Here is a 27510-nt window from a genome sequence, read left to right on the forward strand (position 1 = left end):
GATATTTGCGTATTCTTTTTCCCTCTTGAACTAACAGTTTAGTCAAGAAATCAGCTAATATGCTATTTTTAAATATGGGTGTTTCATTTCTATTCATTCACTCACTAATTTATTCAGTCACCTTTTTTGTAAGATTTTTGTATTTATTTGACAGAGAGAGAGCACACAAGCAGGGGGAGCGGCAGAGGGAGAGGGAGAAGCAGGGGCCTGACGTGGGACGCGATCCCACGACCCTGAGATCATGACCTGAGCTGAAGGCAGATGCTTAACCGACTGAGCCACCCAGGCGCCTCTGTTCATTTATCATTTAACAGACATTTGAAAACCTGATATAAGCAAGATACTCTGAATTAGAAGATATATGGTCTTGGCTTCAAGGAGCTATTCATCTAGTATAGAAGAATTTGTACTGATAACTTATTATTCTTAAACTTCAAACAAAGACATTAACTCCCAAATTGGGTAGGAAACGTGTGTAAACTTTGCCGTATGTATTTATGAAGAGAATTACTATGTTTTCCTAAAAACAACCTAAGATTAAGGGTTGCCAAGTAAAGATTAAAAGCAAATTAAACAGCCCATATAGAATGGCCTACTATCAGTAAGAGCCTCCGACCTAAGAGCCACATGTTTTGTTTTAAGATTTATTTATTTTAGAGAGAGAGCATGAGCAGGGGAGAGGGAGAGGGAGACTCTCAAGCAGAATCCCCACTGAGCGTGGAGCCTGACCTGGGGGCTTAATTCCATGACCCTGAGATCATGACCTGAGCCGAAATCAAGAGTTGGACACTCACCCAACTGAACAAGGCAGGCGCCCCTAAGAGCCACATGTTGATGGTGCTCGCAGGGGTTTTATAGAGAGTTTTTGCAGTGGCAGTAACACTGGATTAGGTCACCTCTAAGGCCTATCCACTCTCAGGATTGTATGAATTAGGAATTAACCCAGATTATTTTCTAGCCCCGTTCAGCTCACATCATCATGTCAAGTGTAGATTCAATACTTAGTGATAATTTCTTTTATTTTCTGGGCCAGTCTATCCCTCTGGGTCATTTAGAAAATGGGCTAGTGTTCTTTCTCTAAGGTCACTTTTGCAAATTCTTCTATCCTAATTAATGTGCTCTAGGAGTTCTATCCTTCCCTCTCTGCTTGTTGGAATTTGTGCTTTCTCTATTTGGGCACTTAACTTTTTTTTTAACCTTCTGGGTTTTTGTTTTTATGAGCACTAATGAGTAAGTTTAAGATTAATAGATAAAACTCAAACAGATGCAAACAGCTACTTTTGATCCTCCTGTGACTCAGTTGAAACACTTCCTTTTTTTTTTTTTTTTAGATTTTTTAAAAATTTATTTGACAGAGAGAGAGCGATAGCAGGAACACAAGCAGGGGGAGTGGGAGAGGGAGAAGCAGGCTTCCCAGCGAACCGCGAGCCCGATGCGGGACTCGATCCCAGGGGATCCTGGGACCATGAGCTGAGCCCAAGGCAGACGCTTAATGACTGAGCCACCCAGGCTTCCCGGTTGAAACACTTCATGTCTGCTATTTGAAATGTCCTGAAAAAAACACTAAAGAGGTCAGAAGAGCAGGGACCGTTAACAGGATCTTTAAATAATTTAGAGCTAGGTAATGACATAAAAATGAACACTTTAAAATTTCTAGCAACTACCTTTTTCTATTATGTTCAATTAGCCAACATATAGTACATCATCAACTGAATGGGAAGAAATCTAGCAACTACTTTTAATTGAACCCTGGTAGAATCAGCTACCAGTTAAACACTAGCCTCATTTTTTCACTAATTGGTGGTCAAAGTAAATAGTTGACCTGTGATTCCTCCCCACCGCCACAAAAAATTATTATAAAGGTAGTAATTTGGTGCTGAAGATCATGAATACCAATCCTCAGAAAGTTTATAGATCATCAGGGCTCCAGCTTATAATAATAAAAAATACATTTTCATTTTAAATGTTTGGAAGTAAAAAGGAATTCATCTTTGTCCAATTTAATCATTGTGCAGGCAGCTATAGTTAAAAAGAGAATAGAAGTTTTGTTAGACGAATTTTGCAAAAGTGTCCCCGTGCCCCCATGTCTTTCAGATGCTGTTAAACTAGCACCTCCAACCCATCTTAGCAAAACTTTGTCGATCTTTGGGGCCTCATCTCAAGAGTTGCTTCCTCCTTGAAGGCTGACTGGACGGCCTTACTCTGCAGTAAGCACATTTCACCCTATGTATCAAATTTCTTACTCAGGCTTGCAAACTCCGAGGGGATCTGTTCTCTGCCTACTTCAAGTCAGTACCACACTCACCGAGGCTCACAATGTTTTCACCTACCCTGTCTCCTCCATTCCTCAAACGTGCCAAGTTTATTCTTCCAGCCTTAGAGCCTTTGGTCTATCTATCCAAACCCTCGGGCCCCGGATCAGATGCTCTCTGCCCTGCCTTCAATTCCAGCCACAGGTGTGGTAACTGTTCCCACTCAGTCTTCGACCAGAATCTCAGGGAAGACCTAGCACCTTCCTTTGGATTCCTGCTTCGTACCTTTCACGTTGGCCTCACTGTGATGTGGGATTCTCACAGAATTCACTTGGTACAGTTTCATAGCCTGGAAGTACAGAGGAATTAAGTTCCCGTGGAGCCACCCTTGACCAATAGTGGACATTTGGCTGGTGGATAAATGTTTCCTCCTTTCATCCCTTGGGTAGACAGTTCTGAGCAGCATTCCAGAAGTTTCCTCTGAAGATTCTGTAGCATCAGCTACCAGTTGCCCGTGGCCAATTTGGCAGTGTATCCTCACATTGGCTTTCCTCTTTTCTGTTTTTACTCCTGTGCATCTTCTGCTTCCTGGGATCATCTCCCAAATAAGAGAGGTGCATGTAAGCTTTTGTCTTAGGCTTTTTTTTTTTTTTTTTTGCGCGAATCCAGGCTAAGACCATCAGTACCCAGAAGAGCTCTATAGTGCAGCCCCTCGGGGTAGGAGGTTGGAGCTGATTTACTCACCTGTCATGGCAGTCACCCCCACTGCCATCTGTAGTAGGCAGAATGTAGTAGCCGTAGGACTCCCCCCACCCCTATCCCTAAGGATGACCGTCTCTGGAACTTGTGAATATGTTACCTTGCTTGGCTAAAGCAAATATGATTAAGGTTAAGGATCGTGAGATGGGGAAATTATGCTAGATTGTCTGGATGGGCCCACCCTAATCATGTAGGTCCTTAAACGCTGAGACTTTTCTGGGTTGTGATCAGAGGGAGATGTGAGTATAGACGGCCAGAGAGATGCAACATGGCCGGCTTTGCAGAGGGAGGGGGGACCACGAGCCAAGGCATGGGGGCAGCCTCTAGAAGCAGGACAAAGCAAGGAAATGGATTCTTCTCTAGAGCCTCCAGAAAGGAACTCAGCCCTGATGCCACCTTGATGGTAGCCTGGCGAGACCTGTGACTTCTTTCTACCTCAGAACTGTCAGATAGTAATTTGTGTCTAAGCAGCAACATTTGTAGTAATCTGTTAACACCAGAACACTAAGGGGCGGTTGGTAAGCAGATACTGACCGGCCCTGACGTGTGGGAGCAGCACGATTACCCCCCAGACTCCTCTCTTGGTGCGGGTGGATGAGAACTCACTGGATCTTCAAGTACCTATGGCGCCTGAACAGTAGGAGGCCCATGAGAAAGATTGTGCATTTGGCTAGTTTTTATTAACAGCTTGGGAAGCCTGGGGAAAAAAAAAAATGCAGGCATAAATCAGCCAACTCTCACCCCGAGGCCCACTGTGGAAGCTCGGGGGCCTCTGTGGCAGGGATTAAGGAGAGTCTGATCTCCTGCAGCAGAGGGAAAAGTACCTAAAAGAGGCCTGGGGTCTAATGGTAAGGTTGGCTGAGCTGCAGATGGGATAAAATACTGTCTTGACAATTCTTTATCAAAGTCAGAGCCTTGATAGGAAGAGATTGGGACACTGGGGCCTAAGTAACTTAGGTTAATAACACAGTGTAGATGTACCCGAACATGTTGAAAACAAGGTTCCCCTAACGTGGGGCTGGCAGGAGTGGCTTGTCCTTCCTCACCTGAGGACCTGCCGAGAACTCTGGTGAGGCCGATGCCTGCAAGATGGTGAATGACCTCCTTGAGATCCTCCTGCAATGGTAAACCCAGAATCAAGTCAGGTCTCAACATGGTTTCAACACAGCCTGCGCAGAGAAATACACCTCTGTGTGGGAGGAAATAGCTTGATTGCTGAAGGAATTGTAGAATCGGGCTAATATGTACTCTCAGGAATCAGGGCAAAATGTGTTCAAGTGGATCTGGAGGGTGTTGGGCCAGGGGTGGAGGTCGAGGGAAAACTATTAGGCTGGCTAGGGAGAGTTCATCATCACAGGAGCATTTAGCCATGGCTTGGACTGAAGGACACCCGAAGCTGGTCCCCATGTGCAGCTGGGTTGGCTACAGAGCTTTGGACGGGAGGAAGGCACACAGTGAGTGAGTCGGAGATGGCAGTGTTAAGGAAAACGTCGACTGAAGAACCACCTACCTACATTGTCCAGGCGGACACTGCCTTCACTGAGGCAATAAAGAATGTTCTGGGGAGGGGTGTCCCAGCACCTGTGAAAAGGTCAGTGGTGGCTGCCCATTGCCAGCAGGCCTTGACAGTAGGAAATGGAACCGGGCATGCTACTCTCAGCAGGGGTGATGGGATTCTAGAACGGCAGAGGCTGTGTATTACTACTTCAGTGTCAGGGGCAAGATGGACATAATAGAAGGGACAGTCAGGCTGGAGTGGAAATCAAGGTACCTTGATCTGCCGGGCTTTGTGACAAGGACTAATAGGTCAGAGTTCTGAGTGGACAGCTAGCTAGAGTGTTACTTGACTTGTATAACCAAAAAAAAAAAAGAGGCAAGCTGGTGAGCGGAGACTGACAAAGCCTGTCACGACGGGAAAATCATGGGCCCAGATTTCAGTTAATTTACAGACCCAGGGCACAGGGATAGGGAAGGCCAGGTCTTCTTGAGGAAGAGCCCTGGGGCACGAGTATACACAATATACATACCCAGAATTTTTAAGGACTGTTGGATAAAAAGTCTACACTGGAACAGACACAGGGAATCCTAAACACTATTCTGGCCTTATGTGGGGATGCGGGTCTTTGGAAACCAGGTGATGGGTGGAATTCAGGCCAAAGTCTGTCTTACAGTGGGTCCCACCTTGGGGTTCTTTCCCCAATCTCCAAGCATATATTTGGGATGAATATATTTAGACCACTGACCTGTGGAGGAAGAGACATTATGGGGGGAAGAACCACTTGGAAACCTCTGGAACACTACCCTCTCCCGGGTCATGTTAGTAAATCACAAGCAATCACATGAGGAAATGCAGCTGTCAGTATTACCATTCAAACTCAGTATGATCATCAAAAATGTTTAAGGACACAGAGGTGATGGGTCTATCATAACCTCCTTTAACTTCTCCGTCAGGCTTCTAAAGAGAGCGATGGAGAACAGAGGACGACAGCGGGCAGTCAGTTGTAGCTGCCATGCTGGCTGTGGTATCCTTCCTGGAAGCCTCTGGTATCGATCTGCAGCTGTTACTTTGGAAAATGCATTCTTCTCAATTTCCCTCACAGATGAGGGTCCAAGCACTTCATATCCCCCAGGGATGGGCAGCTACTGTCCTCACGCTAGGCAGTTGTAAATCTCCTGCTCTGTGTCACAGGAGAGTCCGAAGGACCTTAATTATCTTGCCCGTCTGCCGAAAGTCTGCTAGTCCACTGGGTTGTGACAACGTGCTGGGTGGATTTAGCATCAGAAAGTGGCAAGAACTCAGACCCCTAGTAGGACTTGTGTGTGCCAGAGTGGGGGTGATAAACTCCAGGAAGAATCAGGAACCTCCCACACTGAGGAAGGATTCAGAGGACCAGTGACCTGGGGGCACGGCTACACATTCCTTCCACGGTAAAGGACCATTTGTTGCATCTTCTACCCCTTAGTACTGAGACAGAGGCACAGGGTTTGGTAGGCCTGTCTGGGTTTGGGAAGTACATGCATTGTACTTAGTATAGTCTTCCAACCCCCAGGTCATGGCTGCCAGTTTCAAGTGGATCCCGCACACCCACACATGCAGATCCAGGTTCAGGCTTTGCTGCAAACTGCAGTGCCCCCCGGGCTGTATACAGGGCAGTGAAGAACACCGTGGGGTCTCCGGCCATCCCCGTAGGAGGTTACAGCACAGCGCTCTGGGGGCCTGGAGTGAGCCGCGCTTTCCACGGCAGAGACCTGCTCCTGCTCCTGGGGGGCTCCTGGGCCCTAGTAGAGCCGGAGCCCCTGGTGATGTGACACTAGGAGACCATGTTGCTGTCTCCTCAGGAGCTGGCCGTTATCAGACCCACAGAGTCAGCAATTCAGATGGGCGCCGCCGCGACTCACCTCACTGGAACCGACGTCTACTGAGAAAGGGGTTTGCCTGTCCTGACTGCAGTGTCTCCTCTAATACAATCAGGCTCCAACCCAGAGAATATCTAATCCGTTTCCATGGTCTCTCGTAACATTGCCTCAAAGACTCTTTTGGTAAAGGCCACGGACCCTTGACCATGGGACCTACTCACCCTCCTGTATGCCTCAGCACAAGTAGCAGCCGGCATTCACAGGACAGGGGTGGGCCCGCTACGGCTCCGGCGCCGTGGGGCAGTGGCCCGCATCCCAACAGTCTCCAGTGCCTGATGGATAGTGTGCCCTGTTGTTAAAATACACAGGCCTGGGGGGCACTTGGCTGGCTCGGTCGGTGGAGCATGCAACTCTTGATCTCAGGGTTGTAAGTTTGAGTCCCACGCTGGGTGTAGAGATTACTTAAAAATAAAATCTTAAACAAAACTACCCAGGCCTGGGCACCAATGGGTAGAAGTGGGATAGCCTTCTCTCGCCATCACAGTCAAATTGGTACTTCTCTTTCCTACATCCCAGGGTCAGTTAGATCGGAGGTTATGGTTTCCTGGGGCTGGGGGATGCTTTCCCCAGGGGACCAAGTAAGGGTCCAGTGAACTGGAATCCGTGGCTATCGCATGGTCACGTTGAGGTCTCTGTGTGAGTTGACAATCAGGCAAAGAAAGGAGCTATTATACTGGTGGAGATTATTGACCCCGATGATCATAAGGAGATAAAGAGGAGTATGTCCGGACCCAAGAGATTCCCTGGAGCGTAACTTTGGGGCCTCAGGATACCAATGAACAGAGATTGTAGCAAACACGGCCTGACAAGGGCAAGGCAACTAAAGGCTCAAATCTTTTGTTTTTTAAGGATTTTTTTAAAAAGTCATCTTTACACCAAACGTGGGGCTTGAATTCACAACCCCGAGATCAAGAGTCCCATGCTCCACCAGCTGAGCCAGCCAGGGGCCCTTGCCGACTCAAGTCTATGATGATAAAGGTGTGCATGATACTACCCAATTAGACCAGCAAAAATGCTGGCCACGGGTAATGCAAATTTAGGATGGGTGAAGGAGGGAGGGAGGGACGAGTCTGTAGCCTCAGGACCGGCTACAGGATGCAGACCGTGGCTCCGTAGTCTTCAAAGCCTGGTCCGTCCCTAGAAGCAGTATCACCTAGGAACTTGTTAGAAACGCACATTCTTGGGCCCCGCTCCAGATGTACTGAATCAGAACTCTGGGGGTGGGTCCTCACGGTCTGTTTCCACCAGCCCTCCAGGAGATTCTGATGTGCTGGAACTGAGAGCCACCCGTGTAAGCTGTCCGACTCCCCCCACTGCATGGAGTCATTCCAGGCCCCAGCGCCTTGAAGGAGCTGCCTGCGGTGGTTTGGACGGAACAGAGGGCTGCTCGGAGGGGGGCCTGGGCTGGGCTGTGTCAGCTGCTAGGCACCATTCAGGTCCTTTCAGCCGTACTTCTCCCTCCAGCCCCGGAGGCCGTGACCACTTCCACGCGAGTTTGGACAGCGTCATGCAGGTCCTACTTGACTGCATCTTGTCTCAGGCCAACGCTGTGGACTCTTCCGTCCCTTGGGCTTTCCTGACACTAAGGCGTGGGAAGCTCCAGGAGCCCATCTGACACTAGCACAGCCTCATCTGCAGATGTTTTTCCAAAACATGCTCCAGTGGTGCCCTGGGGTGGGGTAGTACTTAAACACAATCTGGAACTGCAGGGCAGGTGACCCCCTGGGACCACTCCTGACAAGGGGTGAAAAGGAGCTGGTGCGTCAATGCTTTCCCCTTTTGCACTCTGGGAGTCAGACACCCGAGAGGTGCTTCCTGAGGCCCGTCAGAGCATCCTGCAGGACTGAGCACCAACCACCCGGAGCACTGGCTGATTTGTGTTGACTTTTCCTGTTTCCCTCCCCGCCACTCCCTCCTCTCCAGGCTCGTTTCCCCAATAAGCTACTAGGCTCTGTTTGGCAGGAACCCAGTCGAGAACTCCTAGCTGCCCAGAATGCTCTTGGCTGGCTTTCTGAGGGCCACCCTTGCTTCCCACTCAGATCTCAGATTGTCCTCTACTCAGCGTGGCCTTTCACAATGGTCCCATCCCACGGAGTGAGCCTCTGATATCAGATCACCTGACTTGAATTCTCTGTATAGCATCTGTCACTATCTCATGTTTTTCTTACAGCATTTTTTTTCGTCAGTGCCTTTGTCCAGCCCTAGCATATCCTGCACAGGAGAGCCAGGGCCCAGCCCAGCTCATTCTTTGCTCTTTCCTCAGTACCTTGAACAGTGCTGGCCCATGGGAGGTACTGGATAAATATTTCTTGATTAAATAAATGAATGAATGCTAGAGTTTGAGAACAAGAGAACAAATCTAGACTTTTGGGGGGGAATGCATATCTTAAGTTTAAATTTATTTAAAAATTACAAAAATGTCTCCACACAAGTTGTCCATGAAAAAATTTAAAAGCAGCAACAATGCTCTTGGTTAATGTCCACCAGTTTAACGCAATTTATAAAATTGAACAAAATTTAGATGTGTGTCTGATGCCTCTATAGACACGGGACCCCTTCTTTAGGTCCCTTTCTTTAGGGTCTGGTAGTATCATTATCGGAACACTTTCCAAAGCCTTTTTCCTTTGGACTCTGTGTAAAATGATCCGATAGACTCCCGTGATGGAGCTCCGGGCACCTCTCCCGTGGCTGTTCCGGATGTGCTCTTCTGTAATACCCAAATATTCCAAAGTGCTTTTGACCTCGTTTTCTTCTTCTTTAAGGGTGCTGGTTTCGGACAAATGTTTGGGATCCAGTTGGAAAGGCTCCAGAGGGGTGGGGTAGGGCACCCCTTGCATCCACTCGTTGTTCATGATGGAGTCAATCCCGTGCCTGTCGGTGGGTACGGGCTGGAGGACGCCGCGGATGAGGCGGAGGCAGGGCTCGGACACGTGCGGAGGCACGCTGTATGCGCCCTCCAGGATGCTCTTCTTCAGCTTGGCCACGGTCTCTGCCCGAAAGGGCATGGTGCCTGTCACCATGAAGTACAGGAGCACCCCCAGGGCCCAGATGTCCACATAAATGCCGACATAATGCTCGTCTCGGAAAAGCTCGGGTGCAGCGTACGGAGGTGACCCACAGAAAGTGTTGAGCATTTCGCCTTTTTTACTTACTGTGCTGAATCCAAAATCACCCACCTTCACACAAGTATTATTGGTATAAAATACGTTTTCTGCCTTCAGGTCTCTATGAATAATTTGGTTCTCATGCTGTGGTAGAAGACATAGGGAAAAGTCATCATTTTCAGGGTATAATACCAACATAAAAAAAAATGCATCAGTTGCTTGAAACAGTGAGGTGATGATGGGGTAATAACAGGAGTTCAATGGATGTCACCTTGACTCAGATCTGCAAACCTCCAGAGCTGCTCTGTCCTAACCCTGAGCAAACATAACACCCATGCACCCCCCAAACAGATCAAAGATTCTGTTCTTCGGTGGGGCAGAGGTTGGAGTCTGTCCCACACATGTGACTCAGGAATTAGTGCCGGAAATGAGGTCTGGATCTTTCGAAACTGCATGTTCTCAAACACAGTGAAACTAATCCTTCATATTTGAGGCCGTAAATGTTTTTTTTCTGGCTAAGCAGTCTCTTGACTAGGGCTAATACCAAGAAGGTTTAGAACCCTCCCCCAACTTTTCAACCATGCTCCTTTGTGGGGGTTGGGGGGGTCAGGGTTCTCCTTTATCTTTATAGAATTCAGTAGAAAGAAAGAGGCTATATTCGGCAAGGTTCTAGCAGCAGGTCCCACTGAGGGTGTCAAGCGCATGCCCCACCCCAATCTCACGTTCTGGATCCAGACAGACAACCTTGGGACCCCTGGCCTCCTTAGTCCCAGGGGATCTTGGGAGATGGTTTAATGTTACTTTGCTGGGCTTCCTGGGGTAAGAATCCAGGCTTTGGAGCATGATGGTTTGGTTAACTCTAGGTTCAACAGTAGCAGCTGTGTGATGTGTTTTCTTTCTTTGTAAAATGAGATACCGACAGCCACCACCTCACAAGATCACTGTGAGGAGGGCGCGTGGTGCTCTATCTGCAGTGCTCAGCAAGGTCCTGGCATGGAGTCAACACACTCCATGAAACCTGGATCTACATTCATGATTCTCTCTTCCTCTCTTCAGAGACCAGGTAACCGGGAGAAATGTCAGGGCACAGAGCTGCAGAGGACTCAGCCTGATTCTCTTCTCCTCTCCCGCCCAATTTCTTTTCTATGGAGGATGTGGAAGACTCTTCCCATCTGTTCTATTGCTCGATGTGGGTCCTGCCTACTCCCTGGCCCTGGGAAAGTTCACGGCAGCATAGGACCACTTGAATGCCAACACCTCAGGTCTGAAACACCCACTGCCATTACAGTCGGGCTCTTCTCTCTTGCTCAGTTTTTTTCCTCCCCTTCTCTCTCCTGATGCCTATCTTGGGTCCCTAGGTCACTAACTTCCCTCTAGTAATTTTTCCAGAAAGTCATTGATCCCAGCCTTACCCCACAGCATCCAGTCAGAGGAACAAACTAGAAACAGCCTCTCAGCTCACACAGAGCCCAGACAAGTGTGTCTTTTCTGCCAGCTGGGTAGAGGACAGCCCAGACTTCTGGACTAATGGAGCCACAGAGGTGGTGGTCAGGCCCACGTGCCAAGCTCCTCTGTGTGTGTGACAATATGGCCAATGGCGGAGAGGGCACAGGAGAACCAGCTCTTGGAGGAACTAGGGCGTGTGCTTTAGGAGTACAGACTTACCTAAAGAAATAATCGGAGAACTAAAGTAAGAATGACATCACCAAGTGTTAATCTGCTGAGCACGGAGGCGGCCAGAGCTGGAGGGATTCACCAAAGGCAAGAAGGGTCTGTATGAGCTGATGTGAGATTGGAGAAAATTCCAGACACAGACAGAGCTGAGCAGGGACATGAAGGGTGGATAGGATTTGGAATGTGAGACATGGTAAGAGGGGAGAGAGCATCCTACACACACAGGCAGGTAGACAGGGCCAAGCAGCAGCGAGGAGCCAGCTCTCTGGTAATGGAGGATGGGTGTGGAGGAATGGCTGTGGCCAGGACCTGGTGAGGGTCATCCCGCTACTCGGAGCAACTCCTGCCAACTGCCTCAGAAGGCAGGAAGCTGCCGTGTAACTGGAGATCCCTGGGCGTTGCTTCAGAGGCTGAGAGTGTGATCTCATCCAAGCTTTGGACTAAAGCCTTCTGGGATGCTTGGATGGAGGTGAACCAAAGCCCATGCTCCCACTGTGGGGAGTGTGGGAGCAAGACTCCACTCCTCACCCCCACTCACCATGTGCTTCACGGCAGACACAATCTGAGAGAAGATGAGCTTGCTTTCCGACTCTGAGAGCTTCCCTTCTGTGCTAATTTTTCCAAAGAGCTCCCCACCTCCTGCATACTCCATCACCAAGTGGAGCTTGGATAAGGTCTCCACAACTTCATACAGACGGATGATGTTGGGATGGTGCAGTTTTTCCATGCTGGAAATTTCACGGGATAGTAGCCGTTGGGTTTTCTGGTCTAACTTGGTCTTGTCCAGGATCTTAATGGCCACCTTTTCTGGAAGGAAAAAAAAAAAGTCAGGGGATGTGCCAGTGTTCCTAGGCGCATAGAGAGATTTAGAACTGTAGGGGACCTAGATTGGCCCCTTTATTTCACTAGACACAGAAGGTAAACGGCTGTTCCCAAGCTCACAGAGCGTGATGACAGCAATTCTTGAGTTGAGATCAGTGCTCATCCCTTGGATCAGCGTGAGTCTTCCACGCACAGATTTTGATGCCAACTCCTGCCTTCCAAGGAAGTTTCAGTTTGATCTTTATCCAGTTTTCTGGATAAAGTTAAAGCTTCTTTGCTTAGCCCAGATCAGACCCAATCCACACCCTCTGCCTCCTCAGGCATCACCCCTGTTCAACAGTTCCCACCACCACACGCACAGCTATAGTCCAACTGTTACACAACTGTTTGTCGTTCCTAAAAAGGGACTGAACATCCCTGTCTGGGGCCTTTCCCCCACCTGGATCATGTCCTCTGCCTAGCTCACCACTGCTTCACTGCTTCCCTGTTCTTTATGCAGGTAACTCCTGATGAGCCTTGCGGACTAGCCTCAGAACCAGCCTCTTCCAGGACACTCCGATTCCGTGTATTCTCTGTCCAATGATCTCAGCACACTGGCCTATAAATGTTGATTCCTTGTCTGTCTCCCCCTCCTACCCCTTCCTGTGTGGTTATATTTTATCTGATTTTGTCCATGCCAGGCACATAATGTCACGTGCAGGCCACAGCGGCGCTCAGCGTGTGCAGAGTCCCGGGGAGGGCACGAGCAGATGGACCCGCAGGGGGACACGCAGCTGGAGGGAGGGGTTGCCAGTCCGATCGTTCTGGACTGTAGTTTGCTATTATGTATTGAGAGTCCTAAGAATGGCTGCACGTTTTGACCCAGCCATTTCACCTCTGGCAATTAATCTTAAATCATCTGACACGTGTACAAGACAGGATGTGGAAGGAGACTTCTGTGATATTGAGAACAGCATCCAGCAAGACAGAGGGTTAAAGTGAAGTCTGGTTCATCTATCTCTGTAACAGTACACCATGCAACTATCCACATAATGATGTGGATCTTTATCTATTGAAACGAAGAGATGTTCAATAGAGAACAAGTGAGAAAAGAATACAAATATCCATTTGCATACATTTACATTTATATAAATATACATCTGCATACAAAAAAATCTGGCAACTTATGCACCAAAATGTTTAGATAATAGTTATTTTATTAATAAGGGGATCATGGGGCGCCTGGGTGGCTCAGTCGGTTGAGCATCTGCCTCTGGCTCAGGTCATGATCCCAGGGTCCTGGGATCGAGCCCTGCATTGGGCTCCCTGCTTGGAGGGGAGCCTGCTTCTCCTCTGCCTTTCACCCGGCTTGTGCTCGCTCTCACTCTCTCTCTCTCTAATAATACATAAAATCTTTAAAAAAAATAAGGGGATCATGGGTGGTTTTTAAAAAAATTTTTCACTTACCTGTATTCTCTAATTTCCTACGATTAATTTATACAATTAACATAAATTGTGTAATAAAAGTGGTTAATGTTTGAAAATGATGAATCTACTCCAAAGTGAAACAATTCACTTTTTGGTTCGAATTGGACCAGGCTTTCTATGAGGTGAGGAAAGAAGTTTCCAGGCAAGTAAAGGGGAAAACAGGACTGCAAGACCCCCTTTGACCCACTTGCCAAACAACTGTTTTGAAGAACTTTGGCACAGTGGTTGTGGGCATGAAAACAGATGCGGCTGGTTTGAAATCGGAGCACTGTTGGTACTAAACGTAGGTCCGTTAGCGCTTCCGGAATGGAAAGGGGCAGGGTCCACTGGCGTCTGATGTGACCACACTTGCTCTGGTGGAAGCAATACTGGGGAAGAAGGAGACGAGCCATAAGCGAGCAGAACCCTTGGGGTTTACATAACCTCTGCAGGCAGAGTCCCAGGGACAGACCCCCCCCCCCCGCCCCCGCAGCACACACACAAAACCCGGAGGCATGCCGCCGCCCGGCTCGTGGCTTTTCAACTGTTCAGTTTTTAGGATTAAGATTCACTACACCTGCTTACCAGAAACAGAAACTTTTGGTTTGGGTAGCCTGTTAGGTGAGCTGCTCTTTTAAGGGCTGGAATAAAGAGCTCCATCCTTGAATCTGGCAGATGGCTTGCAGAAGAGCCCGCTCTGGCCCCCCTTGATCCTGACCCCAACTTCTGGGAGGGCGCGCAGCTCCTCTGCTGCTGCTTGGCCGGCGGCCACACACTGTCTCCCACATTGCGAGCACCCAACAACCAGGTCATGGTGCGGTCAGGCTGATGTCACAAGCCTCCCTGGAGCGCAATCCTAGCCTTATTTTTATTCTGTGTTTGAGTGGTTCTTGGCAAGGCTGCAATCCCAGGGCCTGGACCAGAGTAGGACAGGAGAGGAGCTGGGGGGGCGAGGGGAGACTTCTCTGAACTCTGTGCCCTGGGCACAGAGTTGGCCTCACGCTCCTCCCCACCTTCTCCCTCTACTTTGTGTTAAATCAGATTATTGCCATGCTTCATAACATAAATGCATAATCATAGAACACATTTTAAAAAGCCCTGGTATTCAGAATGGTTGCTAAGTGCCAGAAACTGCTCTTCCACGAAGAGCGAGGTCTCCACATCCACTCTTTCCACAAGTGTTCAGTGAGGACAAGTGAGCACCTACCGTGCACCAGGCAATGAAGACACTGTCCCTACAGTCCGGTGAGGGACAGGGATCTTTGAGAAAAGCCCCTATTACAAGTGCAGCCCAGGGGAGGAAGGAGTACAGGCAGAACGGCAAGGCCTTCCTGGGAAGGGACACTTGAGCCGCGGCCACGAGGTGAGGAGGGAGGCCCAGCCCGTGGCCGTGGGAGCCACAGGTGTGCCGGGCCTGAGCGAGGGACGGCCTGTGTGTTTGAGGACGGGAGGGGAGCCCACTATGCTGGACACAGAGAATGAGGGGAGTGGGCCCAAACCAGCCTTGTGTGGTCGGCAGGGTCGGAAAATCCTGGGCCTTGGAGGCGGTTTCAAGAAAGGCAGCCTTTATCTGTAGGACAGTGGCAGACGGTCCACAGTTTTAAGGGAGGGTATGATCATCTGATTTCCGTGTCAGAATGAGTACTCTGGCTACACTGTGGGGAACGGATAGACAAATGGGCCTGAGAGCAGGTTCGTGGTTTAGGAGGTGATTATGGCAATCCCACAGACAGGACTCTCTTGGTGCTGCCAGGGGAGAGAGAATAGACACGTTTGAGAGTAGCCTTCCCCTTTCTTCCAATAGAGTAAAGAGTCTGACACAGGTCCCGTGTAGTGGGCAACACATTCCTTAAACTAGGACTTGCAAACTCAAATATCTCGAGAGGCCAGGGTGGGGAGAGGGTGGCAAGCTTATTGTGAGGCGATAGGGAGTAGGTGGGGATGCCGGAGTCCTGAGGAGTACATGGCCAGGTGCAAACTCCACCCAGACAGTTGCCCCTGTTTGGAATGTAGACTCAGTGTTGTCAAATCTGATTTTTTCAAGAGAAGCCAGACATCTGAAAAAAAAATTTTTTTTAAGATTTTATTTATTTATTTGACAGAGAGAGCACAAACAGGGGGAGTAGCAGAGGGAGAGGGAGAAGCAGACTTCTTGAGGCAGGGAGCCCGACGCAGTGCTCCATCCCAGGGCCCTGGGACCATGACCTGAGCCGAAGGCAGACGCTTAACCATCTGAGCCACCCAGGTGCCACAGACATCTGAATTTTTATGCAAATATTCCAATCACTAAGTGTCAGCAACAAATTCAAATTTTTAGACCTCGAATGGACCAAGCAAAATATGTCTGTAGGACTAAAGGGACAAGGGGAGAAAACAGATATTAGAACACAGAGTGCTGTGTAGAGAAACTTGCCATGAGAGGAGCTGAGACCTTCCTTCCAGACACCCAGCCAGGCTGAGCCAACCTTATGGTGAGAGGCTGGGAGAACAGAGATCAGGCCCTCCCTCTCCATCCTTTGGTCCCCTGCAAGAGACCAAAGCCAACTGGAACCCAGAGAACTAAGGAGACTTGAGGTAGCCTGGGCAGAGGGCAGAATGAGGGAGGAGAGTGGATCTGGAAGGTCGCTGGCAAAGGAGGCTTACAGGGTAAGTGTGTGGGAGGCAATGTGGGCATAAAGCAAGGGGGTGTGCCCCTAGTCTGGGGTCAGGGGAGACTTGGAGGCTTTCTCTGGAATCTGACCGTTAGCTAGAGGAAAGTAGAGAAGAGGCGATGAGGGGAGGTTCTAATGGTAAGGATGTGTAAGAGAGAAGGTCTCGGAAGCAGGAAAGACCTTGATACCTTAGGGTATTTGTCTATATACCTTCTGATTGGCTTTCTTTATCAATAAAATATTTTGAGCACTACTCTAATATATATATATATATATATATATATACATGTACTACTAATATATGCATTTTAAATATATATAATCATAGAAATTAAAAAGATAGAATGACAAATAAATATAGATGGAAATTCTAATATTGCCTTCCCTCACCCAGTGAATCATTTTGGGCATCCCCTAGGGAATGCAGACCCTATTTTGGAGACCACTCAGGGTCACCAATGACCTCCAAGTTGCTAAGACTGATGGTCAGTTCTTAGGCTTTATCCCTCCCCCTTGAAGCACCTTTACCACTTGGTTTCTAGGGCAACACACACTCCTGGCATTTCTCCTAGCTCTATTTTGTTTTTTTTTAATTATTGAAGCATAGCTGAATATGATGTTATATTCGCTTCAGGTGGACCACACAGTGACTCAACTTCTACACATGACTTAATGCCCACCTCGGTAAGTAGTCACCACACAACGGTATTACCATAGCATTGACTACATGCCCATGCTGTGCTTTTCCTCTTCATGACTTATTTATAACTGGAAGTTTGTAGCTCTTAATCCCCTTCACCTATTTTACCCATTCCCCATCCTCATGTCTGGCAACCACCAGTTTGTTCTATTTATTTATTTATTTATTTTAGAGAGCGTGCGTGTGTGCAAGTGGGGGAGGGGGTAGAGGGAGAGGGAGAGAATCTCAAGCAGACTCCCTGCTGAGCGCAGAGCCCATGGGGCTCGATCTCACAGTCCTGAGATCATGACCCTAAGATCATGACATGAGCCAAAATCAAGAATCGGATGCTCAACCGACTGAGCCACCCAGGCACCCAGTGTTCTCTGTATTTAAGAATCTGTTTGTTTTGGGGAAAAAAAAAGAATCTGTTTTGTTTTTAGATTCCACATATCAGTGAAATCACATGGTATCTGTCTTTTCTCCTGCCCCTCCTACTTCCAAGGCTCCTTTGCTGTGTTCTTTTCATCTCTGCAGCCCCTGAATGTTGGCTACCTGAAGGCATCGTCCTCGGACTCCTTCCCTACAATCATTTCCTTAGTGATTCCAGATGCATAAACATGTCTGCCTATATATGATCTCTCCCCTTAGTTGTCTTAGTTTGGGTTCTGCCTGAAGCAGAGCCTGAGGCAGGGATTCAGGTGGACAAAGTAGGTAACCTGGGAAATACAGGTAGAAGAATGAGAAACAGAGATGGGAAAAGAAAGATGGTCAGGAAATGGTGTGTTACCAAGCAAGGTACCAGTCAGACCTGCTAAGAGTTACTGTGCCTAAATATCACGAGAAGAACTGGGATATTTATATATCAACGACTGCCAGTAATTGGTGTCGGCTGCTCTGGGGGATATAAATTTCCATCTATTTCTGGCCTCCCACGCATGCAGGAAGAGCAGGCTCCAGCAGCTAGAGAGAGCCCAGAGGCTAGGAGATGGTGAGACTGGCACGTGGAGGCCAGGCTCACATGCACTGACTTGGTAAGGTGCTAGGAGACATGATGTGTGTGGAGGCGGGGAGACACCCACAGCACCTGCCATATATGTGTAATGGATGTGTAACAAGCATGCACAACAGAACATGTTCAATACTGTGCTCCTGATCTCCCCCCACCCCAAACCTGCCCCTCCTACAGTCTTCCTGATGTCAGCAAATGGACACTCTAGTCTTATGCTTGTCTAGACCACAAATCTTTGAATATCTGAGTCCTCTTTTACATTTGACTTTGAATTTGTCAGCAGATCCTGTTATCCCTACCTTCTAGACACAGCCAGAATCCAGCCACTTCTCAGAACCCCACTGCTGCCTTCCTGCTCCAAGCCACCATTCTCTCTCGCCTGGATAATTGCAATAGGCTCCTCACTGATCTCTCTTTTTCTGCCTTTGACCCCTTGCAGTCTATTTTCAACAGAGCTGCCGGGGTGATCCTATTAAAGCATAAGCCAGATCATGTCACTTCTCTGCTCCCTCAGAGGGCTCTGGTTTCACTCAGAGGAAAAGCCAGAGTCCTTCCTATGACATAATGACCCCACATGATCTGGTCACTGCTGCCCCCTGGCCTCAGCCCCCTGGCCATTCCTGGAGTACCACAGGCACCCTCCCTCCTTAGGCTTGCTGTCCCTTCTGTCTGACCACTCTCTCCCCCACATCGGTGGCCAGAGAACGTATTTCTTTCAGGTCAGTAATTGCCCCCTCAGTAAAGCTGTCCTGGCCAACTTATTTAAAATGTGGCCCTCACTGTTCCCTATGCCCTCCTCGATTTCCTTCTTATCACTTATCACTATGTAACAGAGTGAATACTTTCCTGACTTACTTTTGTCTGTCTCTCCCCACTAGAATATAAGCTCCATAGGACAGAGATTGTTGTCTGTTTTGTTCATTGCTGTATCCCCTGTCCTTAGAAGACTACCTGTTACATACACAGTAGGTGCTCAACAAGTACTTGTTGAATGAATGTATGAATGTTCTCACCAGCCCCCCAAGAACCAGGGTGAGTCTTGTCATCGCGTTCTCACCAGCCCCCCAAGAACCAGGGTGAGTCTTGTCATCGCAGAGTAAACTCAATTTGGCACTTGGCTTTTTCATTTACTATTTTGTTCCAGGCACCTTCCATGTCACCATAGACTCTTCAAACCCTGATTTTTAATGGCTGTATAACCTCCCATCCAGCATATATGCTTTTATTTACCTGACCGTTCTTATGTCATTGGATCACATCAGTGATTTCTAGTCCTTTGCACTATAAATAAGACCACAAGGAGCATTTTTGGGTTCTAGTATTTCTAATAGTAGACTTATTTTTAGGATGGATTCACCAAAGCCACTAAGTAGCAATTTTTAAAATAAGAAAACAAGCTTTAATTGCTGTTTTAATGAATGTTGTTCAAAGGAGATATTACTTCTTTAAAGTCTGTGGGCCTGGGCGCCTGGGTGGCTCAGTCGGTTAAGCAACTGCCTTCGGCTCAGGTCATGATCCTGGAGTCCTGGGATCGAGTCCCGCATCGGGCTCCCTGCTCAGCGGGGAGTCTGCTTCTCCCTCTGACCCTCCCCCCTCTCATGCTCTCTCTCTCTCATTCTCTCTCTCAAATAAATAAATAAATAAAAATCTTTAAAAAAAAAAAATAAAGTCTGTGGGCCTTCTCTATGAAGCTTGACTCAAGACTGAGTTAGTCCCCAGTCCTGTCTGCCAGGAGGGGACAGAGAGAGGACCTACCAGAGAATACTGCTATGCATTGCTCCCTCGAAAATCTCTTCCCTGCCATTTCTGGGTTTTCATGAGAAATTCTATACTAATTTAATTCACCAAATACTTCTTGAATAGTTATTATTTATAACCCATATGGGGAAACTCTAAGGATCAAAATGCTACAATGACACCAAGGAGCCTGTAAGCAGAACACCCAATATTTTCACTATTTCCTGGATTTGTTAAGCCCCAAAGTCTTATTTCCCATTCATACTTTCTTCTTGGCTCCAAGGTGGCTGTTGGACTCCATGACCTTCATGTTCCTCCAAGTCAGTGCTTCCAAAACTTTTTTTTAAAGATTTTATTTATATCTTTGACAGAGAGAGACACAGCGAGAGCAGGAACACAAGCAGGGGGAGAGGGAGAGGGAGAAGCAGGCCTCCTGCTGAGCAGGGAGCCCAATGCGGGACTCAATCCCAGGACCTGGGGATCATGACCTGAGCCAAAGGCAGATGCTTAACGTCTGAGCCACCCAGGCGCCCCCAGTGCTTCCAAATCTTTACTCTCAAATCCGTTTCTTCTCCTACAGTCACTCTTCACTGCTGAGTCGTTAAAGCTGGAAACCCGGGGGTCACCTTCAATACTTTTTCTCCTTCCCTGCTCTTACCCATGCAACTCACCACAGGGTTTTCCAATATTCTGAAATAGTTCTCAAATGCATCCCCTTTTCTCCATCTTTTCTGTCACTTCTTTTTAAAAAATTTTTTTTGTGGGGTGAACAAATCTTTTTTTTTTAAGATTTATTTATTTGAGAGAGAGGGAGAACAGGGGGAGGGGCAGAGGGAGAGAGAGAATCTCAAGCAGACTCCCAGATGCCCGTGGAACCCAACACAGGGCTCGATCCCACGACTCCAAAATCATGACCTGAACCAAAATCAAGAGTCAGAGGCTCAACCAACTGAGCCATCCCGGTGCTCACCTGTCGCTTCTTTAGTTGAGATGGACATCATCATTCATCTGGACAATTAGACTAATATTTTTTCTGACTTCTCTGACTTTTGTCATGCCCCAACTTCAATTTGCTTTCCTCACTGAAAACTCATATAAATCACTTGTGTAAATTGCTTGCTTAAAGCTCTTCAGTGGCTCCCCAGTACCTAAACGACAAACCCCAAATATGCAAGAAAACTCTCCATGATCTATCTAGTCACTGCCTGCATCACCCTCTGTGTCCCCCTTGCTTAATTCCTTTTAAATCTCCAAAGACTCCATTCCCTGGCTCATAGCTCCATGCCCTTCATAAACCTCAAGACCTACTATGAGCCTGTCCTGCTCAATGACCCTTTCCTTCTGCCCTCAGGCACGGCGGAGCACACTCTTTGGCCTTACCCTGTGGCAGCACCTACCAATTATATCCTGTCTCTGTGACCTACTGTGAGTTCTTAACAGGCTAGAACTGTATCTTACTCATCTCTGTAAGGCCCAGAACAAAATATGGGCCCAGGAGAGTTCACTGTATTTTTAAAAAGGAAGGTGGCAGGGGCATGAAAGAACGGATGAATAAGTAAATTGAGAGAAAAGAAGGGTTCTAGAAATGTGAGACCAGAGTGACAGACAGGAAGACCAGGGAAGAAGCAGCCACGAAGGACAGCAACAGAGAAAGGGACAGGCACCCGCGGCCTCGTCTACTTTTGTTTGGGACAACAGATGGAACATAAAATATTCAGAAGCTGAGTGCATCATCTCTTTTGAGAAATTTCTAATCAGCTTAAAAGGGGACTCATAGCTGCCCTATCAGCTTGCAAGGCCCAGGGGAATCTGAGCTGGTAGCTATAAAAATAAACTCCAGCCAACAGGGGCCTCTCCTGGAGCCTTCTTTCTAGAGATCCATCCAGAACAGCTGGGGCCCTTTAAAAACTACCGTCCTGGGAGCTGCTCCCGGCACCCAAACCCTCTGCTTTCCTGGGAACCCCTCCACTGTCTCATTTAGGCTGTCCATTTCCTAGACAACCTGATGACAATTCTGGATCAGCTGGCTTTGAATGGGGACCCTATTTATACAAGCTCTGTCAAGCGACACCATCTGATGTGGCAGGCAGTGGGGCAGCTATTTGAAACGACCAGCGTGGCTTTCTAAGCCACTCACTAAGCCACTTCACTCTCTTTCCCCTTTCAGCGGTGAAGATTTTGGAGGCAGGTGGCATCTATCTTTCCATCCCAGTCAGCTCAAGGTGGCCAAATGTCCCCCCCCCTTCTCTCAGCCAAGTCTCCCAGTCTGAGACTCCACCTCCCAGTACCTGAGCACCCCCCCTCTCTCCTGAGCCCTCACATCCGTTTGCATCTTGGCTCCCCCCTGCCCCCTTCTCAACTGCTTTGTCACCTTCCTGCTCCTTCCTGATTAGGGGGCTCACCAAAGGCAGAACCGCAGAAGAGAGGAGGGGTGCAGCTCTAGGACCAGGCCTTTACGGGATGGGCCTACAAGTGAGGCCCAGGATTCATTTCTCTGTTGCTCAGTGACCCGCCCTTGCGTTTTCTGTTGCTTAAACTTGCTCGCTGACCTGATTTTCCCACTGCCTGTTCTTTGGGCCCCCCTCCCCTCTTCTGCACTATGTCCCATAGCCAGAGGGTGACACTGAACCTTTGACAGTAGGGCTACGCTGTGGCAGGTCGGCAGTGAGGAGTGCATGTGGGTGAGGCCACTGACGCACCCAGTTTGCACAGCAGGAAAATGCCATGTTCTCTGGAACTCAGGGAGCTAGGATTCAGTTAATTTGCAATACCGCAGATGAGAAGCCTGTGGCATTCGAGCAGGAGGTCACTACGTCAATCTCCATTGTTGCTGCTCGTCTTTCTTCTGCCCTCCTCACTGAACAGGCTGTCTGCAGACTCAGACGCTTGCTCCTGGCTTGTGATTTCTCTACTCAGCCTGTTATTGTCTCCACGGCGGACGTGTCCGTCGATTTGCTGTGCTCTCTACTACTCTCCCCTCCCAGAGACACTGGTTAGGACCTCAGGCTCTGCTGACACGGCTGTGGGGCGCGTCACCCTAGAGGCTGCCGCTGACCTGACGTGGGCGTGCCCTTGAACTCAGCGGTGGCCTCTCATCTGTAGCCTGTCATCGGTTGGCTGGGGAGCAATCACATTCTCTCTCTTTAAAATGGGAGCTGGCCCAGAATGAAACTAGTGGTAAGGAGAAGGGTAATAATGCCGGGAGACCATGTAAACATGGGACTGGCAACCACCATTCCTGGCCAGGAGTCCTGTGATAGCTACACAGAGAAAGCCGCTCTGCAGAACGAAGTTTGAAGATGGAACACTTTCATCAAGGGAAGTAGAAATGAACAACCGTGAGGACCCAGAGAAAGAGGAGATGGAGAGAGTACGATCTTGCCACTCACTCTGCTTCCCTGCTGTGGGTGCACAGAATTCCCCTGTCCACAATGCCCCCCTTTCCACGTGAGCTAATTTGCGTAGCCTTCTGTTCCATGAACCCAATGATGTGTGACTCAGCAGGCCCAAAGAACCTAGACTTTTCTGAAATCAGACTAATAATAGCATTTAATGAATATTTACTGTGTGCTCTGTCTAAGCACATGGTAGATATTCAATACATTGCATGTTTAAATTTTATTCATGAAGAAATTGAGGCACAGAATGATAAGGTCACTTGTTTGGTGTCACGCAGCAAGAGATAAAAAGAATAGGAAGTTCCACCCAGGTCTCACTGATTCCAAAGCTAGGATCTTTCCACAATATTTATTGCATGCCCTTCTGCTACTTAAAGACACAGCTGTCACTGAGACCCTGAACAGGGAAAAGGACTGGCAGAAAGGAGGCTGCAAGATGAACCCGCGCTATTTCTGCAAAGCAGGAGGACTAGATGAGGTCAGTGCTTCCCAAAGTGGAGCCTGTAACACTCATGGGGTGCAGAATGATTTTCATGCAGGGAAACTGCCTTAAATAGCACTGAATCACAGCATAAAAACATCATCCCCATTCGAATTATTCTTTAATTCTCCTAAGTAAGGCAAAGAGAAAGTCTCAGATTGGTTGTTGGTATGTTTTACTTTCTATTACTTGGCGATTTTCCTTGACAACTTCTTGAAAGTTTCTAATTAGCGAGAGTCAATCTTAGAAGTTCTCACCATACACACAAAAATCCTAACTCTGTGAAGTGACAGGTGTTTTAAGGAACCTCATTACAGTAATCATTTTGCAATATATACAGATAGAAAATCACTATGATGCATATCTTAACCTACCCAATGTTACATGTCAATTATGTCTCAATAAAACCGGGAAAATACATAAATAAATAATAAAACTTTTACATTTTTGCATTCTACCTGTTTTTACCATTACCTTCTATTCATAGCAAGTGACATTGGTTTTTCATTATTTAAATAATATTACATTTCCTTTTGAAGTAAGTTTATTTAAGTAAAAAATCAAGTTGTACCAATGATGGTTACTCTGTGCCATACATGTACTTTGCATGTCATTTCTGATTTTCCCAACAATTTTAAGAAAAGAATCATTATCTCTATTTTACGGCTGAGGCAACTAGGGACCACAGAGTAAGTGCCCAGTAAGAGACTGAAGCAGGAGGTGAAACAAATTTGCCCGATTCTGAAGTGCCTGTTCTCTGCACTGCCCCATGCTGCCTCCTCACCACTGGAATCCAACACCTGAACCCACACTCGGGAAACAGCTCCAAGTTGGCCACACTCGGCGGCCTTCGCTCAGACTTTCGCCTCACAGCCTCTCTGCTGTACTGGACACGCTCTCCTTTCTGGGTTCCTCTCCCAGTTTGCCTTTACCCACCTTCTCCTCTCCCTGTGTCTTAGCTCCGTCTTTCATTCTTGCTCCAGACCACAGGTCCCAATCAGATTCGTGTTACAGCACTAGATCTACCTCTGTGGGTAAAGTCAGCGCGGTCCCTGGCTGCATTCTGTACGTGAGGAAGCGGAGGCTCCCAGAAGCACTGGCATTTACCAGGACAAGTCAGGTGAGCAGTCGAGACGTGAGGACGTGTGGACCCAGACACTTGGGCTCCGAGCAAGATGGAAGGAGATTTGGAGCTCCAGTGATTTGGGAATATGTGTACACATGTGTGTGTATGTGAGAGTGCTTTTTATGTAGGGGCCGAATGTAGGGATGGGATTGGGGGTCAGAGGAGAAAAGAAAAAAAAGACAACTCTAATATAAAAGAGCAGCCCCAGGGACGCCTGGGTGGCTCAGTCGTTAAGCATCTGCCTTTGACTTGGGTCATGATCCCAGAGTCCTGGGATCGAGCCCCATGTCCGGCTCCCTGCTCAGTGGAGAGCCTGCTTCTCCCTCTCCCACTCCCCCTGCTTGTGTTCCCTCTCTCGCTGTGTCTCTCTCTGTCAAATAAATAAATAAAATCTTAAAAAAAAAAAAGCGGCCCTGGATTTATGGTAGCAGACTGGGGCTAAGGTGAGAAAATGTCGGTACAGAACTCGCAGGGACAGGGGAGTCTGTGGGCTTTAGGAAGTTGGTAAATTATACCAAGTTGCAAGTGTTCTTTTCTGCCTTACAACTCCCTTATGATCATCTCCAGGCTTCAGCTAAGTTTCAGGTGACATGGGGAAGTGCCCACACCAGGCTGGGCCAGCAAAGGGCTGCTGGGCTAGCAAAGGGCTGCTGGGCTCTCTGCATAGTTCTTGCCTGAGGCCAGAGTGGTGGGTGCTGCTGGTCTGGGATCCAGAGTGTCCGGAGCCAAGCCAGCATGGGTCTTTGGTAGAAGCAAGGAGCCAAGCAACAATGAGAAGTAGTACAGAGTAGACCAGAACAGAGCAGGTCCTGAGATCCAAAGCCTTTTCCCCAAATATAACAGAAGTAGCAGCTTTGGGTAAGAAGGGGGGTCTGAACCCTGCTATCCACTGACTGTGGTGACCTGGGAAGTCTCCTGTGCCATCCTGTCTCTCTCTCTCTCACACACACACACACACACACACACAGAGGTTATAACTAAGGACTTGGGGGGCGCCTGGGTGGCCCAGTCGTTCAGTGTCTGCCTTCGGCTCAGGTCATGATCCCAGGGTCCTGGGATCGAGCCCCCTATCAGGCTCTCTGCTCCGCGGGAAGCCTGCTTCTCCCTCTGCCCCTCCCCCTGCTTGTGTTCCCTCTCTTGCTGTCTCTGTCAGATAAATAAATAAAATCTTTAAAAAAAAAATAAGGACTTGGAAGACGAGTTGCCTGGGAACCAGCCACACCCCACTCCAGTTCTCCAAGGCCTAAACTGGAAAGGACAAGGTCCCCTCAACGTTGAGTGAGTTCATCCACATGGTACAATAGGAGAGGTTTTAGAGTCAAAATCTTTCAAGGTTGAACTGCCGACACTATATTTAACTTCTTTGGATCTCAGTTTTTTCTTATCTGTAAATGGAAATAAAGATACTGACCTCACAGTGTTCCTGTGAAAATCAACTGAGGTAACAATGGAAGGTGTGTGACCCTCAGGGCCTCGGTGATGTCGCTTCACCTGCTGCCCTGGTCCTGGCCTCCTAACCCCTTCCCCAGACCAGCTCCCAATACCACGGGAGATGATCCTGGAAGGTCAGATCCTACCTTTGGTTAGGGAGTGAATCCCGAGCTTGACTTGGGAAAAGTTCCCACTTCCAATTTCCCCTCGGATTCGGTAGAAGCCAATCCGTTTCCCCAACGTGATCTCTCTCACCACCTTCTCATCCTGGGACATGTCCTGCGTCAACTTCTCAAAAGGTGTCAGCTGACGGGGCTGCCCCTCCTCCTCGTCCGGGCTGCGCTCTGCCGCACCGCCGCTTCCCACGCTTTCCCGCCGATCCCACCTGGCATAGTGGGGGGTCACCAGGCCGCCTCCATTCGCGTACACTGCAGTCATCGTCCACCACAGGCTCACATCTCCGTCGTGGCCAAGAGGCACCAATGGAAGGCCGCGTGGGGAGCAGCGCCAAGGGCCCAGGGCGTGGGTGCAGGGCGTTAGGGCCTGCCAGAGCCCCGTGTCCCTGGCAGCTGGCCTGCAGAACCACGCAGTCTCCTGGCTTCAGGGAGAGGAGGGCAGAGGCGAACAGGTGTGCAGAGCTTGCCCAGCCAAGCCGAGAGCTGCCCCCCTCACTGCAGACATTTCGCACCTTCCTTCACAGTGCACTGCCCAGCTCTCACTGTCCCGGCACGCACACATCCAGTTACCATAACCACTTCCCTGATCGGGCTCCAGGAACCTTCTGGCTGCCCATGCAGTCCGATGCTCTGTGGTAGGTGACCACGTCCCAGGACAAAGGCTCCAGTTTGCTATTTCCTTTGATGGCCCGAGAATCTTCCACTCTGGTGTGTGAGAGCCCCGGGGAGGCCCCCAGGTCCCTGCTGCTGGCCTTCTGCTCCCACCTCCTTCATTTTGCACTTCTCCTGCTGGCGAGTCACAGGGCCCTGGGGACCCAATGATCTGGACCCCAGGAAAGAAGAAACTTGCAAATCGGCCTTCTGGTCACACGGGCTACCAGAGAAGGATTAAGTCCCTGCAATGTCACTTTAGCCGGCCTTTATTTAGATGAGCCTTCCTCTAAGCCGTGAGCTGTCTCAAAAATTTGGCAGGTGCTGATTCATCCTAAGAACAGAGAATAAGAAAATTTATTAGCCTACGCTAATGTATTGTACAGGATTTATAATGAAATGAAACTGCCTTGTAAGCATCGATTAAAAAAAAAACACTACACAAATTTCAGTTATGACTCTCAGTAGTAAATGCTTGATTATATATGATTTACTAAGAAGAAAATGTATACCCCCCCCCACACACACACTCCTCAATCTACATTTTAGAAAAGCCCTCACAGCCTGTAAATATTTTTAGCAAAACTATTTTTCTGTTTCTTGACATTTAGGAAAATATGCATGTTGCCTTGAATTGCTTTAAAGCCAGACTTTTAAAATAATAATATGGCACTAATGATGATAAAGATTTTCT

General features: G+C 48.4%; 1 protein-coding gene across 2 annotated transcripts in view; it reads right to left on the reverse strand.

Annotated features, from left to right (window-relative positions):
* Positions 1 to 8803: 8803 nt before the first annotated feature.
* The window catches only part of NIM1K (NIM1 serine/threonine protein kinase), a 63486-nt gene continuing 44779 nt past the window's right edge, over positions 8804 to 27510 (reverse strand). For both annotated transcript variants that reach the window (XM_027607165.1, XM_027607166.2), the window contains exons 2-4: positions 26136 to 27150; positions 11745 to 12013; positions 8804 to 9676 (exon numbers count right to left, since the gene is read on the reverse strand). In XM_027607165.1, coding sequence (XP_027462966.1) covers positions 8927 to 9676; positions 11745 to 12013; positions 26136 to 26427 — 1311 coding nt within the window. In that variant the 5' untranslated portion in view covers positions 26428 to 27150 and the 3' untranslated portion in view covers positions 8804 to 8926. The remainder of the gene's footprint in view (positions 9677 to 11744; positions 12014 to 26135; positions 27151 to 27510) is intronic.

This window comes from Zalophus californianus, chromosome 5, assembly GCF_009762305.2.
Source record: "Zalophus californianus isolate mZalCal1 chromosome 5, mZalCal1.pri.v2, whole genome shotgun sequence".
Classification (NCBI taxonomy): domain Eukaryota; kingdom Metazoa; phylum Chordata; class Mammalia; order Carnivora; family Otariidae; genus Zalophus; species Zalophus californianus.